The sequence below is a fragment of the Phaethon aethereus genome (assembly GCF_964289735.1).
Source record: "Phaethon aethereus genome assembly, chromosome: 26".
Lineage (NCBI taxonomy): Eukaryota > Metazoa > Chordata > Aves > Phaethontiformes > Phaethontidae > Phaethon > Phaethon aethereus.
Window position 1 is genome coordinate 1473614 of NC_138602.1, and position 16380 is coordinate 1489993.

Genomic DNA, 16380 nt, shown 5'->3' on the forward strand with positions numbered 1-16380 from the left:
CTCCTTACTGAAACGAAGCACTGGCGAGAAGAGGTAGGCTGAAGCGCTGAACATCAAACACACCCTCCAGAGAACAGTTACAGCCCTAACTACAAGCAAGCTGCGCCCGTGAAACCTGCCACGTGCCTTGCTGGACTGGAGGAAAGCCACAGGGGCACAAGGACAGCTAATTTTGAAGAACGTTGCCTGCTTTGAGCATACCAATGTAACAGAAAACTGGAGAAAACTCCCAAATTCATTAAATCTGGACATCACCTGCTGCTGTCACTGTTGAGGTCACAGCATGTTGCACTTGCCAAGCACAGCAGAAATTTTAGAATACGGAATTTTGCAGAAGGTTCTGCATTGAGGAAGACTCACCTGAAAAATGATGATGAAAACAGATCTTTGCCAGTAGATGTTGGAAAGAAATGCTAATTCCATCTACTTTAATAGAACTCATGTGCAGATCTCCAGACTCTAGGAGCTTGGCAAAAGCATCACTGCAAAACAGGAAGGAAAGTGAACACTTGTACTAGAAATCCAAGTGTGATCTGCCACATTAGCCCCATGCAGACCTTGAGACATCTCAGGATGCAGAAGTCTAAGTACTACCAAGCTCTAGGAAAATGGGTTTACAGCAAACAGGGGAACCATACTCCAGACTCCACGGAAGCACCCTATGACCTCAACCATAGCTACTTCCACATGACCTCTGCCAGCCTACAGGGCATGTAGCTCCTTCTTCAGAATCACTTGAAGTAAGTTGCTGAACACATTTTAACAGTCAAACATTACACAAGATAACTGAACTATTACCAAAGCAATCACAAGCAGCCAGTCAAAAGCATGCTGTATATCCTGCAGAGATGGCCTGCAGCCAAAGCTCAGCTTCACATGGGCAGCAAAAGCACCAATGTTGTGCCCCCTAAATGACACTTACCTATAGCAAGGCGTCGTGATCAAATATGAAGCGCAACTGAAGTGCAATTTGAAATCTAGTTTTTCATGGGTTGAACCTTCATCATTCTGCAACAGGTCAAAGGAAAGGAGATGAATGGAAGCCCCAAAGCAGCAAGAGGAGGCACCACCCCCACCTACCAAACAGGCACCAACAAAGACTCTAGGGCTCAATTCCCTTTGATATACCCTGGCTGTGCCTGAAGGATCAGTCTGAGAGCACCTGTCACACTACTACATCAGGCTACTTAGAAGATTTGGGCAGCTGAGTTGATACATATAGCTAGAGCAGATTAAGGGACACAACTGGAGGGATCTGGCTGCATTTTCAATTGCACCTTGCTGAAATACATTGAGCGGACTGAATTTAAACTAACACTTGGACACGTGGTTTTACAGTTCACTATTTCCCAAGCAAAATAATAAATTAATGTCTCCCAGATTTTTAGGTACTGCAATAGGACCCGTATACTATTTTTAAGAATCCCTTAAAAAACAACATAATGGCTGACTCGGAAGTAGCCACAATTGTCTCCATTCACTTACTTCGAGCTGTTCATGCAGCTCCTTCATTAATAATTTTACTGAAATAACATCAGAAACCCACATATACAGGTCAATACTTATTAAACAATGCCTTCAGCTAATGTCACTCTTGTTCTGGGCTTCCGTCCTTGTTAACTGTATCTAATTCTTATTACTATTTTTCCAGCCTTGTAACAGGTAGCAGTGTCCAACTGATCTTTGGGTAACTGAGATCAGAAGAAACAGACTCTGGGTTGCATCACTTGCTAGTTGGTTGTCCTCCTCTCCCCAGCAGATGCACCACTGCAGTGATTTTCTAGCTGACAATGCGGCATATGTTTCAGGCTGCATTGCTCACACACTGCCAGGAATGACAATTTAGGACATGCTTACGCATTATTCAGGACATTCTTTGCACAAGATGTCATGTAAAAATACTTCTCACATCACAGAATGGGCTGGTGCAGCAGAGATGAAATGATGCCTAAGAAAAGCTCTAAAGCAGTGCTTTCCACCCAAGTCAAGCTCCCTTATGCAGTTCCAAAGGAAGCAGAAGCACAGAGTTTAAAGCTGCACTTACTTTGACTATAAAGGACAGTGTTCCTTTTAACTTCTGAGCCATAACAATACTCTGAAGTGTAAACACAAACTGGGCTTCATTAGAGATTCCTGGCATGAAGAGAGGAGAGGTAGAAGTCAGGTCAGAAAATAGTTTCCATATCTAAGTAATGGTTAGAATAAACTGATCAGTAGCAGCTAAGCTTTACGTACTGACTATTTCTGAACCAAGTTTGAAGTTGTCCGTGTAGTTGGAAGAGAGCTATATGCACAATCTCTGTTGTGAATTAACAGTGTTACAGCACTTAGCTCTTGGGTCTCTGAAAAGCAGCAGTGACAGCTGGCATTTGGTAGAGGTTACCGAGTGAGTGCCTGGGCAAAGTATGTCACAGTGGAAATACATTTAAATTGTTTGTATAACTGGAAAATATACAGCTTTCCAAGTAATTTTCAGAATTAATTTGAATTCTAATGTTTCTCTGTTTTTCTTTTAATATACTAGTCTGTGTCAAGAACTGCCTTATATAGTAAAAAAGATTTACCCCACTTCGTCCCATGGGGGATCAAAATGCGCCCTGAAGCCACTAAATCCCAGAAGACTTTTGCGAGCTGTTTCAGTAGTCAGATTAACTCTTCGGTGAAGGAAATGAAACTCAAAGTTCAGCAATTCAACCGTACTATTGTACTATGTATGAAGCCATTATCCTTCATCTCTGTATCTTATGTTTCTTAAGGGCTCAGTTCCCCATCCAAATAAGCACATATTGATTGCAAACTTTTACCGCGTATGGCCTCTGCCATTAAAATGGTGGGACAAGAGCTCAAGAATAAATCCAGAGTGGATTCTAACAGTTCAAGAACCTGTATCTGTCTTTCATTTTAAACCTCACAGCAAACTCCTCATGGATTTGGGATTTCCTGTAGTTGGTGATGCTGGCACATTCAAAGGTGTGCCAGCCTGCAGTCACCTGAAAAAGGAACTCAGACATTCGGACTCCCAGTCCTACTTTATAGGCTTTGCTCTTGCCATACAGAACCACCTGCGTTTATAGCCATACTGTAAGAAGGCTTATCCTCTCCAGTGAATTGTGTGAAAGCCCAGGGAACACTCAGGCAGAGGGACATGTCTTTCTGGAAAACCACAAGTAGCAAGACGTTCAAACAATTCTTTCCACAGGAGGGCAGTGCAGGACTAGACATACTCCAAGAACCCTGTGCAAAGCTGTGCATACCAGGGGGTAGCTGGAAGGGCACAGGTATCCCATCGTGTACTGATGATCCTTCTGGTCGCAGCATTTTAGTGTTGAGAGAGTCCAGGACGTTTAGTTCCATGCTCTTAAGGAAGCTAGTGCTTTTGTTCTCAAAGATAACAGAGACAGTAACTTGGCTATCGTTCTGGAGGTTTCCTTGAATATCGTAGGTCTGCAAATGAAGAAGAGAAATTCACAGGAAAGATTCAGAAACTTAAAACAGCAGAGCACCAGAGCAGAACACAGCCTCAGAACAAAAGCAAGCCTCAAGAAGAAGGTAATTTGGTACAGCCATAGGGTAATGAAAAGCACACTGATGATCAGCTCCAATGTACTGGTAAGTAGTGGGAAAATATCAGCTTAATCTTGTTAGGTAGGACATAGGAATGGAAATGGAGCTTTGTTATGTTTCTACCTCCTGGGATTTAAGCAGTTCTTCATCTAAATGTTGTCTACATAAAGTCGCTATGCTAGCCCCAGTGTATCCCCTCTTTTCTCAGAGAACACAAAAACAAGCCATCTGGATTTGAACACCTCAGAACTCACCATTTTAATGTATGGATTTTCAGCAAGAAGGCGGTAACTGGACATAGGCTGAAAAAGAAGGAAGGAATCACAGTTGTAATAGAACTAATTTCTCTGAAGAGCTGTCATTGCCCTTCCTCCCAAAACAGTTTAGCTCCTGCCTCTTCCCCAAGGCAGGCACTGCCAGTACACAGCTACTCACTGGTAGTGGTTCATCATCTAGTGTTCCATTCTGCACCGACTCTGTTGTCTCCTCCTCACTGTGATGACTCTTCTTTTTGGATTTCTTTTTATCCTTTGATTTCTCTTCTTTCTCTTTCTTGTGCTTTTTCTTCTTATGCTTGGAGGATTTCTACCAAGAAGAACAAGAAACTACAACAAACCCTTAAAGAAACCCTACATTTCCAGCCATTACATCATGACTCCTCTACTAATCTTTCAGCTACAGACTCTACGCAGCCTTCTGAATGACTGAACATAATTTCCTACTACTGCAGACCCCTGGAACACAGTCCCTGTTCCTTAACCCCAACAGTCATTCTGTGTCAAGTCCCAGTGAACACTTGCTGCTCTCCACTCACGTGAAAATACCTTGACCCAAAGCAGCCTGGGATCAGCAGAAGGCCAAATCTCTTCAATTGTTTGGAAGCTCAGCTTCCAACTGCTATCTGACTCTTGGCTCAAGGAACAACCAAACCTCTTACTATGAAATGTTTAGAGCTCCTCAAGGACATAACATCCCACTGCTGCCTATTTGCAGGTGGTTGCTACACTGAATAGAATGCTGTTGGTAACTCCCGTGTGCTTCTTTCTGAGGAATAGGACACACTATGAGAATACGGCTACAGGTGTCAGCAACTTAAACCACTTACCTTTCCTTCCTCCTCCTCCTCTTCCTCTTGCTCTTCCCTTTCTTCCTTTTTTACCTCTTGAGGTTCAGCCACGACAGCAGCACCCACTTCAGGCTCACTCTGAGTAGATTAGCATAAGGATTATGACATTAATGGAACACAGCTGAAACAGTTGATTCCCACAGCAAAAGAAGTCTTAACAGTGCCCCCCCCGCCCTTTGTTTGAAATAACAATTGTTACTTCAAAACTTACATTAGACTAACATGGTATCAAGCTTTTAATTTTGTGTCTCTGAAACCCAGCAAACACAGTCACCCGAGGGCAGGATACAAAAGATTTCCTCCAAGGAATCCATGCCCTTCTATTCCCTGTCTCTTCCTCTAAGATCTCCCACCAAAATTCATGAGACTTTCTTTCAGTTTACATCTCACATGCCTATTAATATTGCTAGTGTCTAGCTCACACTAGGAAATAAAACCATACACTAATAGTAGTATTAAAACCCACTGATAATATTAAAACCCACCAAGCCTGTAGCTGCCTCTGTGTTTCTATCTATTGATCTGCACAGCAGAATGAGCTTGAAACCTCCCATTACAATGTCTGTAAATGGGGGAGATAAAATGTCACTGCTCCAGAGCAGTAAGTTGAGGAGATGAAGCCTATTTTTCCCTTCTCTCCTGCAGCATGACAAAGCACTCATATCACAGCTAAGATGCAATTGTAAGAAAAAGTTTCCTGTGATGTGGTAAGATGTCTACCTGTGGCTGGGTAGAGGAAGCAGGCAGTGGAGCAGTGGAGAGCCAGAAATCCAAGTCTTCCCCCTGAATTTCAAGAGAAAAGAAACCCATTGTGGTTGTTTTGATACCATTCTTTTTAAAAAAAAATTAAAATCATCAATTAAATTAAAACCTTAAGTTTTCATGGAAATGCATTGCTCCAGAATGCTCCAAATGCTGCAATACATTTAGGCGCAAAGAGTTCAAGAAGCTGAACTTCAGCCTTTGAGCACGCTTTGAAACCTGGACATAGCTGACAGTAACGGCAAATTACCCTACGCATCACAATAACTACAGGTCTTCAAAGCACAATGGCTTAGAGGAAACCTGCATCTTGTAGTTGACAAGAAGGATACTTCAAGTCTTCAGAGTAACTGACAACTAATGTTTGAATGGTTAAATATGACTGTTCCTAAGTAACAAAACACACAGATATATAGTCCATAACAGGAGTTCCTAAAATAATGCAAGTCTTGGAGAATTACCTTTTTTTCTTCTTCCTCCTCTACTACTTTTTTCTCTTTCTCTTTCTTCTTTCCTTTGTCTCTCTCTTTTTCTTTGTGTTTCTTTTCCTTTTTTTTGGGTTTCTTGCTTTTCTTCTCTACTAGAGGAGCTTCTGAGTCGGGTGACTTCAGGGTCTCAACATTTCTGTGTCTCTGCACTGGCAGCTTCTCACTGTCTGCTAAGGGTCTTAAAAAGAAAGAGGCCATTAACCTTCTGCAAAGACAGTCTCCCTTAGCTCAGTACCTTGACCAAGAGAAGGTACGCTTTGTTTTTAAAGAGCTGGGCCCCAGAATCTTCAATCAGCACATATTTTTGTACCTGAAGTTTATTTATGTAACTGCAGACACTGCCCTCATGGATTAGAAGTTAATAGAAACATTTTGGAGGTGACTGAGAGCCAAGCTCTTGCTGACACCTGATCACTCTTAGAAGTGGTAACTACAGACTTGCAGGCTGAGTAACACGTACAGAAGAATACATACACATAGCATTATGCTGCCCTTCTGGGAAACCACTCTTAAAGGCAGAGCAAAGATGTGAAACAGTTGGAAGCATTTGCAACAGTGTGGAAATTCAAGCAGTGGAACGACAGCATGGATCAAACAGCCCTTTAAGGGCGAGTTTTTTGTTGTTACTGATGAACAGATCACTCCAATCGGCAATTATTTTAAGCAATACATTGTTTCATTTTGGAAGTTTACACTATGATTCTGTACTCTACCATTACATATAAAGCTGTGTTTAATTTCAGATGTCTGTTTCCAAAAAGCACGACTAGCAGTTCAGATTTACACTGTATCCCAAATCCATTACTTAGGAAAAAAGCACCACAGAAATTTCTCCATTCTTGTCAAACATTGTCCAGAAATCCGTGAGTTAACCGATTGCCTCTTTTTCTATTTCTAGAGCTTTTACTTAACATTAATTTGTTTGAGCAGCAAACACCAGCTGAAGAAGATTTCTAATGGTCTCACTTGCCTGAATTTTTTGCTTATATTGCATGAAGAACCAGACCCAATCCATTTTTTACTTTGAAACAGACACTGTATGGGCAAGATGGACCCCCCATCTGTTTGAACAGTAAACAGATCTTATCTTTATTTATATAGATTTCACATACACCTGTACAGGAACAGGGATTGGTGCTGAAAGTCAATGATGAAAGAGACTCACACTAATTTGAGGATCAATGATTTCAATAGTTTTACCACCCTTCAAGTATTTACACTGTCCACTGTAATCAACCAACCTGACAAACAAGGTCAACCACTTAGCAGTATATTCTTACCTGGAAGACTTCCCTGAAACCAGACTGCGTGTGAGCGTGACACAGACATAGCAGTGCAAGCACAGAAAGAAAGAGAGAGGACAGAGACATGAGAAAACGTGACAGGAGAGCACGCTGACTCGTGTGAAGCTGAAAGGATGGATGGGAACAGTACAAAAGTCCAAAGATGCCTCCTGGAGCACAGCATTCAGAAACTGCTCTGCTCAGTGTTTTCTACACTGTTGAGGCTTGTCATGCAAATACGAGGTCTGTAGTCAGAAATTAATATCCTTTTATACACTTGTCCCCTGCAAACTGAGAGGAATGTGACCAGCTCATGAAAAAAGGAAGCTTTTCAGAAGCTTCAGTTCTTTCACTTTCTAGAAATTCTACATCACTTTTTTGCAAGGTACCAAGGGGCCAAACCCCTACAGCTTTGAGAATCACACAGAATGGCAGGCTTTAAGGTTAAGTATCAGAGAGAGATATACTGCACATGCATATATGTGCCTGCACAGTCTTCAAAACTTGACAGGAGATATCCACGGACCATAAATCAACAATTATTTTTAAGCATGGTGATTTTGTAAAACAGCACCAAAAAAAAAATCTCCATGTGCAATAGTTAACAGCCCACTGCTAATTATCACATGGCATGCAGGGATTCAGAGCCTGCTATGTTGCAGCCTGGGGTGCTAGTACTGTAAACAGCTCCAATAGCTGAATGGGGACCAGACTCTGGTCAAGGTTATGATACTCAGTTTGCTCAATCGTATTAGAACAACATTTTTCAACAGTGGCACCACACTGAATGCCCACAAGACAATGGGGATGGTACAAACTGGCTGTAACTGGTCAAATTATCACACCACGGAGCATACAGGCTTGCCATGTGTACAGGGGTTCTGAGATGAACATAGATGAATGCACGTCACGCTCAGTGCCAATGCAGGTTAGATCAGAGACATCCTGGGGCACCCAAAAGCTCAGACTAACTCTCTCACATCTGATCCCAGCTACACTGCCTATGCTTTCAGACTCCATTCAGTCACACAAAATGATTACCTCACCCCTCCCAAGACCCCTCTACTTCTGCAGCTTAGCTTTTATCATCTATGTTGCAGTGGGAACCCAAGCTTGGATGATCATCTGAGGTTACATCCAAGACATGGTGAGAGACACAGTCTTTTCACCTCGTGGACTGTAGATATTGCCTTTGCCTGTTTAGCCCCAGACCTGCCCTCATGCATTCTGGTTAGCAAGTAAGTAAATTCACATACAAAACCATCACTTACTTATCCAGATCTATATCAAGTGCCTTATACGGATCATTAGGATCTTTGTCGTCTTCATCACTGGGCAAAGCATTCTGCAGGAGACATAAAGAGACCATCCACTGAAGAAGCAAACCACAGGTAATTTTGAAACTAGAGCTCTACATCCCCCAAACCAGTTTTTTTATGATTGTTAACCCTGGAACAGGCCAGCTTGCAGTCAGACACAGTAAGTTATAGGAACAATGCACTTTAATGCAGCATCTAGTTACAAGATTAATTTAGAACAGAAAACCATTCTTCATGAACTGCAGGATTTTAATTGCTGCTGTTCGGTCTTGATTAAAGGAAGTTTTAGGAACAAATACAGATGACATCATTAGCATGCACAATTAATTATCATCAGCTGCAAACCTGCTGACTAAACAGCAAGTTAACATCAAAGTGAAGCAGCAGAGCATAATAAATGAAGTGACTATTTGGACAGCGTTACTTTTATAGCAGAGATGCATATTGTTTGTTTTGTTGGGGTTTGTTGTGTTTGGTTTTTTTTTTTTTTTAATAGTCTCAGTGGCAATTTTTGTCTTTTTGTGCACAAAAAGACAATTAATTTCTCCCCCTGCAAAGAACAGCCTAGGACCGTATCAATCAGTCATTTCTTAAACAGCTTTGCAAGAAATCAGGGCTTTTGAACTGCAACAATACAGACTGGCTGGCAATTCCTGGGGGCGGGGGGGGGGGAAATCTCTCAAGAGCAGCACATAGATAAACCCCACAACTCAGACCACCAACCAAAGCAACTGACCTCTGGCATCTCTTCTGTTATGATATCGACGTGGTGAGCTGGAGCAATATCCTCCTCGCTCTCCGTGTGCAGAGAGTTATGCCGATGATGTTTACCTCTCTTTTCCTTTTTCTGTTTTTTCTTTTTCTTGTCTTTCTCCAGTTTCTGTTTATGTCTTCGCTCTTCTTCCAGTTTCACATACTGGTCAGACATAGGCATTCCTGTGGAGGAAGCCAAACTGCTTTCAGGCTACAGTCCACATGGACACTGAACACTGAAACAACATATTAGGGGTGAACCTTGCTTCTAGCTTCTCAGAATTAGAAGGATCAACACCTCTCTATGCTTCCATATCATCTCACATACAGCCCCTCTAGCACCAGCTTTACTACCACACTCCATTGCTCCAGAAACAGGACGTCTCTGTCCTCCCTGATTCTTGTTCACATTAACTGGATTACAAAGAGCATCTAAACATCGATATTTTAAGTAGAATTGGTGCCATTGCTGTACTAATACTGACAATTTTTCACACTTTTGGAAAAAATTGTTGTGTAAGCCTTAAATATTTGCACTTGGAACTCATCACAAGTGATGTAGTGCACTTTATTAACAGCTTTTCAGTGCTATATCAAACCACTCATTAGATATACAACTACCTTTCGATATTTGAAACAAGATGTTAAAAGAGTATCTCTACTACTAGACTCCACTTAAATGTCTCCTGATCACCTTCGTCAGCCCTTTAAGACATTCCAAAGGTGACCGTTACCTACACAGAACAGTGGTTAGTTTACTGTTACAGACTTGGCTGCACAATATACTTAGTCACAGAATTACTTCTAATACTGTCTTGAGAGGAACTGCACTCAGACTGCAAAGTACTATTTTTCAAACACATGTAAGTTAAGGAAATGTATTGAAGAGTCTAATGAAAGTACGCTCCTTACCCTTAAAAACCTAAGGAGGAATTCCTACAAAAGAATTATTATTTTTGCTTAACTGAATTTCTGTAATGAATTTTAAAGGTTATCTGCACTTACCTGGAACTTTTAAGGGGACAGAAAGGTCGATCTGGACCACAGGTATATGTTCCACACCTGGAGTGTCTTGGTATCGCTGGGAAAATGAAAATGTGTTATATTCTGAGCATTGCCAGATACACATCTATATAAATAGACACATTTCAAAACATCAAGTAGTTTAATCCTTTAAGTGAACATTTTAAAGGATAGAAATGGAATAGCTCAGTAGTAAATCCTGCGTGGTAGCAGAGTGTATTTTAAAGCCAGCTGACAACTATGATAAAAAACTGTAGCTAAAAGTAAGGTCTTTTAACCCTGCTACTTCCCTGAAGGCTTACTGCAAGTCTCTGAAGACTTTTTGGTTTGTATTTTATTGCTAATAACTTGCCACTTCAAAAGATAAATTTTGAGATTTGAGTTGAGGAAAATGGGGCAGTCCTTAGGTATACACGGAATAAAGCAGGCTCTATAACACCTGAAAAAGGTGTTAAAAAGAGACCACAACAACCTTTTGATCCATAAAACACACTGCATAGTCAAAAGGAGCATGTTCAAGGTTCACTCTCTCTTCCTTGCTCTTAATGAAGTGCTTGGCAATCTGAACCCTTCCATCATCCAGCATCAGGACAAACTACCTGCACAGGAATTTGCCACACAAGGGCACAGAGAAGAAGTGTTTCTCTACAGCTTTTAGAGAGTCCTTGCTGAAAAATGAACACTACGCTTTCCACAACAAGTTAATCCAGACTGTTCCAAACTACTGTGTAACGGGAGTTGTGACAATTACTGCTTCCTTATTTCTAAGCTGGAGGTCCACCAGAGATTCACAGAAAGCTGCCTGCTCTTGTGATATTAGGTCATTTTTGAGTTTCTCAGCACAAATAAGACTTACAAAAATAGTTGTAGGTAGCCACTCCGGTCGGCACGCTATTAAATGATCAGAACTGCAGTGGAAGTAATTGGAATGTCACAGAGGCAAGCTGCAGCTCTGACATTCAGCAAGCCTTCACAAAATTATGAGAGGCCAGCAAAATATTTTAATTCAGACTCACTCACCTTCTGTGGGGAAGGAGAGCTTTTAATATAAAATGGGTTGTTTGCCTGTTCTTGTTTCCGGGCTTCTCGACGCTAAAAGCAAAAGAGTATTTGTAGTTAGAATGTTTGTTTATAAGGAGAGAGAGATAAAAGGCATCAAAGTGCAAAATGCAATTTCCCTGATTTTTTGGAACAATACCTACCTACTTGCAAAAAGACTACAGTATAGTAGCTGTGTATGATAAACAGTTGTGAGTTACAAGACCTACTAGGATATAACTACAAGTACTGTTATTATTATAACTAATATCCCTTAGAACACCCTTTCTTTGCTTTTTAATTGTAGTCTAGTCATAGTAACTTCCCGAAGACCAGATTTTGATGTCAATTCATATGTTTCTATTTTCATTTTTGTAAAGAGAGGAAGAAGTGAAGATTCTTATCAATAAAAAGTTTTCTCTATGAAAACAAAAAGGCCTGAAGCAGGAAAGGTGGTATCACTACTGACAACAGTCACATTACAGTAATTCATAGAAGCTGCTAAAGTCCATAAGCAAAGGTGCTGCCTCTTTTTCTGCCAATATAGAGCACATAGAATAAGAGAAGTACACCAATGGAGAAGGTGTGTAAAACCCAAACAGTTACAGACCTCAGCACAAGCATCCAACCTCAAGAACCCATACTTCAAAGTGAACTGCACTACACATCACATTTCAGAGGTCAGATTTTTACAAGAGCTCAAAACTCCTAACAAGAGCCATGTTTTTATATCACCTTGTTTCCATTTGGATACGATAGGCAAGCTAGACTTCCAAGAGAACTCTATGTCGGATGTATTCCACAATGCCTAAAAAAATACCTGTATTCAAGTACATATATTTTGTTCACATGAAATCATCAGACTTCCTGAGCTGTAGAGAGCAGAACAGCTCTCTGGCTACATGGAGAATCCACAAAAGCTCCAACTGCTTTAGCAGCACTTACAACGTTACTACTGAATTATGTCGGGAAAAGCATTTTAGCCTTCACTCACTCTGGCCAGTTCCTCTTCATCTATTTCAGGCTGTCTATGTCTGGAATGCCTTTGTTCCTCATCATGAAAAATTGTTTTGGGCTTTTCATCTTCAGACTCACTGTCTGATGGAGGTTCATTGATCCAGGCATCAAGGTCCAAGCTGGTAAGAATTGCAGTAAACAAACAAATAGCTTGACTCAGTACCTCTGAGTATTTCAGTGCTTCTCATCACATAGTTAGCTTTACTATTTAAGAATTTAAAAGTCTAAATAAGTCTTTGGAAGAGAGAAGGAACCTTACCCCTCTGGAACTGGTACTTTCTTCTGTGCTTTAGGAGCCACAGGGTTCAGCTCACCAGCAAACAGGGCTATTACTTCCTCAGCTACGGGTACTTCTTTTATTTGTAGCTTCTGAATATATTTTATTAGCTGCAAGATACAAGAAGCCTAAAAACAAATGCAGAAATAATTTCAGGATTAATATTAACAAACTGAACCAAAAAAAAAAAATCAATTGCAAGGAATGTCAGCAGAAGATAACTGTTCTACTCCATCAAGGGAATTAAGGAAAGCAGCATAACTGCATGTTTACAGTAAATCTAAAAAAAAAAGTTAACCCTCTCTTCTAGCTGCATCACTATGTGTTTGCATAATTTTAATATTAAATTATTTTGAGCGCAATTCTTGCAAGTAATCTTCAGAGGTGGTATTGAACTGGAGTAAGATCTGGGCTCTGACACGAAATGTCACCACTCTTCCCAGTCCTCTAGTTATAGAGCTTCTCTTTCACCGAGTTACACAAAGTACAGAATAAACACACCGCTCTATTGATAACAACGGCTTATATAAAATGTGCATGTCCACAGAAAATTACACATATGCTCCAAGACAAATGAGAGACTTTGTACGATAAATTCCAAAGTAATTTTGTTCTCTTACCCTCTCCTGAACTTCCAGATCTGCACTCTGTACAAACTGAGGCAAACGCTCAATCATCAGCTGTGTAATTTCCTGAGCTGCTTCCTTTTCCCCAGATTGCTCTTTCTGCTGTAGGATGGATGCATAGAGTTTCACCATGTTCTGGACATAAACCGCCTGGATGTGGCCTGGTAGAGTTGTAACTTTAGGCCTCAACATTGCTTCTAATGTTTGGTTTGCTTCCTCGAGGTGTCTACATAAAGACAGAGTAGAGAGATGAACGACAGCAATTGAGAAATGTCAACATGTCATCAGTCTTCACGAAGACTTTTTCAGAAACCTCAGTTGCAGTACAAAGTGCTGCAGAAAGACAGGACAGGCTATAAATACATAATTGTTTGCTCTCTGCGTATTTTCCCCTTACAAATTACAGTAGTAAGAAGAATTTACAGCTTTCTCCTTTTACAGAAGGGGAGGGATACCTCTATTTCCACCTTTACAAGTTTAGTATTCTCTCCATTAACTAAGCATTGCACTTCTGAAGTGCCAACTCCATTGGCAATCTGGATGGAGCAGCCCAACTACCTTCCTGTCATTCTGTACCTCACCACTCACATCAATGAGATAGCATTTACAATCATTTACCGAACAAAATGAAAATCTAGCGGCAATGCTTAATACACAGAAAAGAATGCAGAGTATAGCATTTGTTTTAATAAATCTGATGCTCTTACTCAAAACTGTCTGCTCACAACTAAATGGAAGATGCGCAAAAAAGTTACTGGTCCGTTACAAATGGAAAGCTAAAGTTCTTTCAAACTAAAAATGTGATCAGACTGATATGTTCTCTTGCTTCTTAATCTACAGTTTTCTTTGCAGAACTTTTTTAATTAGATGAAGATCTGAGCTGTATGAGTGTTCCCTAAAAATATCACATCTACTATATGAATTTAAACTGGAACCAGCATTCAGAGTGGCAATTACAAGGAGAGACACTAAAACAAGATGATAAAAGGAGACTACAGTATGATGGTCTGTTCAACTTAACCAAAATGAGGTAAGCATGTGTATACGCACACACAACCAGGAGACAAAAACATCTATTTAAGCTAAAAGACAATGTTGGCACAAGAACATTGGAAATTGTGCTACTGTGGGTATAGATGAGTTTTTAGGAAAAAATAAGATGACTTTAATTCTCAGAAACATTAAGTTCTGCAAAAACCTTTCAACAGGGGCAAAACAGGGAGGAGAGCAAAAACTAATTCGGTCAAACATAGTGACTGGACATTTTCCCTGTAAGTGGGGTTAGACCTTAATGGTTAAGGAGTCCCTTCAATGTCTTAAGATCTTACTGCTCGCATCCACAACTCCACTCTTCTGCATGAGTGAGCAGGATTATAGAGATAAGAAAAAAGACCACATATTCAAAATGAAGCATTCATCTCGGCTAGAAAAACATGAGGAGTCTTAGGGGATGAGGGAGCAGGAAAGAAGCAATCATTTTAAGGTGCATATTCTGAACTATCCTCTTCTCAAAAATACCCTTCAGTGACCTGAATCTTTGTCCAAAAGAAGCTGCTTAAAGTGTCAGGCTTTCTGTTTGCACTTACTCAGAGAACTCCCCACATATCCAAGCAGCAGCATAAAGCACCTCACAGATCCCATTTCTCTGGGTGTTGCTGGCTATGAGATGAGCATTGTCCAGAAGCATGGCCATTTGAGAAACTGCAAATTTACGAATAGCTTTAACTCTGATAGCTACATCTAACATCTGAGCTGCTATAAGATGCCCATGCCGTGTGCCTTCCAATCGGGTCAGCTCCACCAAGATGCTTATGTACCTACAAAAAGTGAAAGGGATGCAGTTTTATCAGCAGACAATCATGCATTACCATTGCTGATGATCCCAAAGTTGACACATAAAAACACTGACCATTCAAAGTTTGTGATATATTGATAATTGGACTGACTACAAATATCTATGATTTTGGTCAGCAGCTCATCCCGGTATGTCGTCCCTTCTGCTTTATCCACATGAATCATCAGTTTCTTCACTATCTCCATCAAGTTCTTCTTTGATACCTGTTAAAGAGTTATTGAAGGGTTTAACCAAAACTAAGCCATTTCCCATACTGTCAAGTCCTCCTAATTCCATTAACGCAGCTGCTAGCTCTTTGATGGACTTGTGCCATGGGTTAACAAGAAATCAGAACCACCTCTCTAGGCCCCAGTTTCAGTCACAATTGAAAAAGGAACCTGTTTATTTCTTTTCAATGTTGTTACTAAAGCAGAGCCAGCCAGCACAAGTATAAAACACCATACTGTGGGAAAGTTGAGAATCAGAACTACTAGCAGCAATACAGAAATCCAGGAGAAAATGAATCTTCTACTTCTGCCAGAGTAGCAAATTTAATAGTTTAAAACCTTTTTGCTTTAAACTAAAAGAAAAAAATTAATATCCAACAGAATTCTAGTATTTCAAAACATAGCTGTATTAACTTGCTCTAGAAACTTTTCTAAATAAAGCAGCCAAAATGCTCACTAAATATCACCAGTTGTTCCGACTCCCTGCTTCCAGCTATGATCTCTCAATAGGTACGTGTTAAAGACACCACTAAGAAAAAATGTATGGAATAGTATTTCTACAATCATTCATTATACAGCAGCATTTCTCAGAGGCAGGGTTGAGCAAAATGGTAGACTCTTTCTCCTAGGTTATCTTTTGACTAAAGACATAAAAAGCAGAATTTAACCTCCAGGAACTAAGAATAAACTCTAATTATCTTTATGACAACATTACAACCACTGTCCTGATCAAAAAATGCTAATTAAGTTATTCTCATCTCATGAGAAGCACCAGACAAAAGGTGTCCTCCTTACTTCTCACTTTCTCCTCTAAAATAGGAAGTTATGAGACATATCTGTCATGAACTCTTTGTGCACAGAGTCTTGAGTGAAAAGTACTTTAACTATACAAATCATAACCACAGCCCTTTCAGAGAGCACATGTCACTACAAGATTGCCCCTATAGCCTATGCACATTTTATGAACTGCCCTGCACAGCTGCGGAATGCACGCACAAGGCTGGTGGCACGTAGCAGAACAAACAGAATGAGCTTCTGCATGT

The 16380-nt window shown here is 40.5% G+C and overlaps 1 protein-coding gene across 2 annotated transcripts in view; it reads right to left on the reverse strand.

Moving 5' to 3' along the window:
- AP3D1 (adaptor related protein complex 3 subunit delta 1) overlaps positions 1–16380 on the reverse strand; it is a gene marked incomplete at its 5' end in the record, with an annotated part of 43904 nt that overhangs the window by 1927 nt on the left and 25597 nt on the right. The window contains 18 exons of one of the 2 annotated variants that reach the window (XM_082010838.1): positions 361–482; positions 923–1008; positions 2045–2133; positions 3255–3444; positions 3819–3866; positions 4000–4149; positions 4670–4768; positions 5411–5473; positions 5941–6118; positions 8495–8568; positions 9279–9478; positions 10301–10376; positions 11339–11410; positions 12351–12492; positions 12633–12778; positions 13271–13502; positions 14863–15093; positions 15186–15334. In XM_082010838.1, the coding sequence (XP_081866964.1) occupies positions 361–482; positions 923–1008; positions 2045–2133; positions 3255–3444; positions 3819–3866; positions 4000–4149; positions 4670–4768; positions 5411–5473; positions 5941–6118; positions 8495–8568; positions 9279–9478; positions 10301–10376; positions 11339–11410; positions 12351–12492; positions 12633–12778; positions 13271–13502; positions 14863–15093; positions 15186–15334 (2347 nt within the window). The remainder of the gene's footprint in view (positions 1–360; positions 483–922; positions 1009–2044; positions 2134–3254; positions 3445–3818; positions 3867–3999; positions 4150–4669; positions 4769–5410; positions 5474–5940; positions 6119–8494; positions 8569–9278; positions 9479–10300; positions 10377–11338; positions 11411–12350; positions 12493–12632; positions 12779–13270; positions 13503–14862; positions 15094–15185; positions 15335–16380) is intronic. The other variant, XM_082010839.1, reaches the window with a different exon arrangement.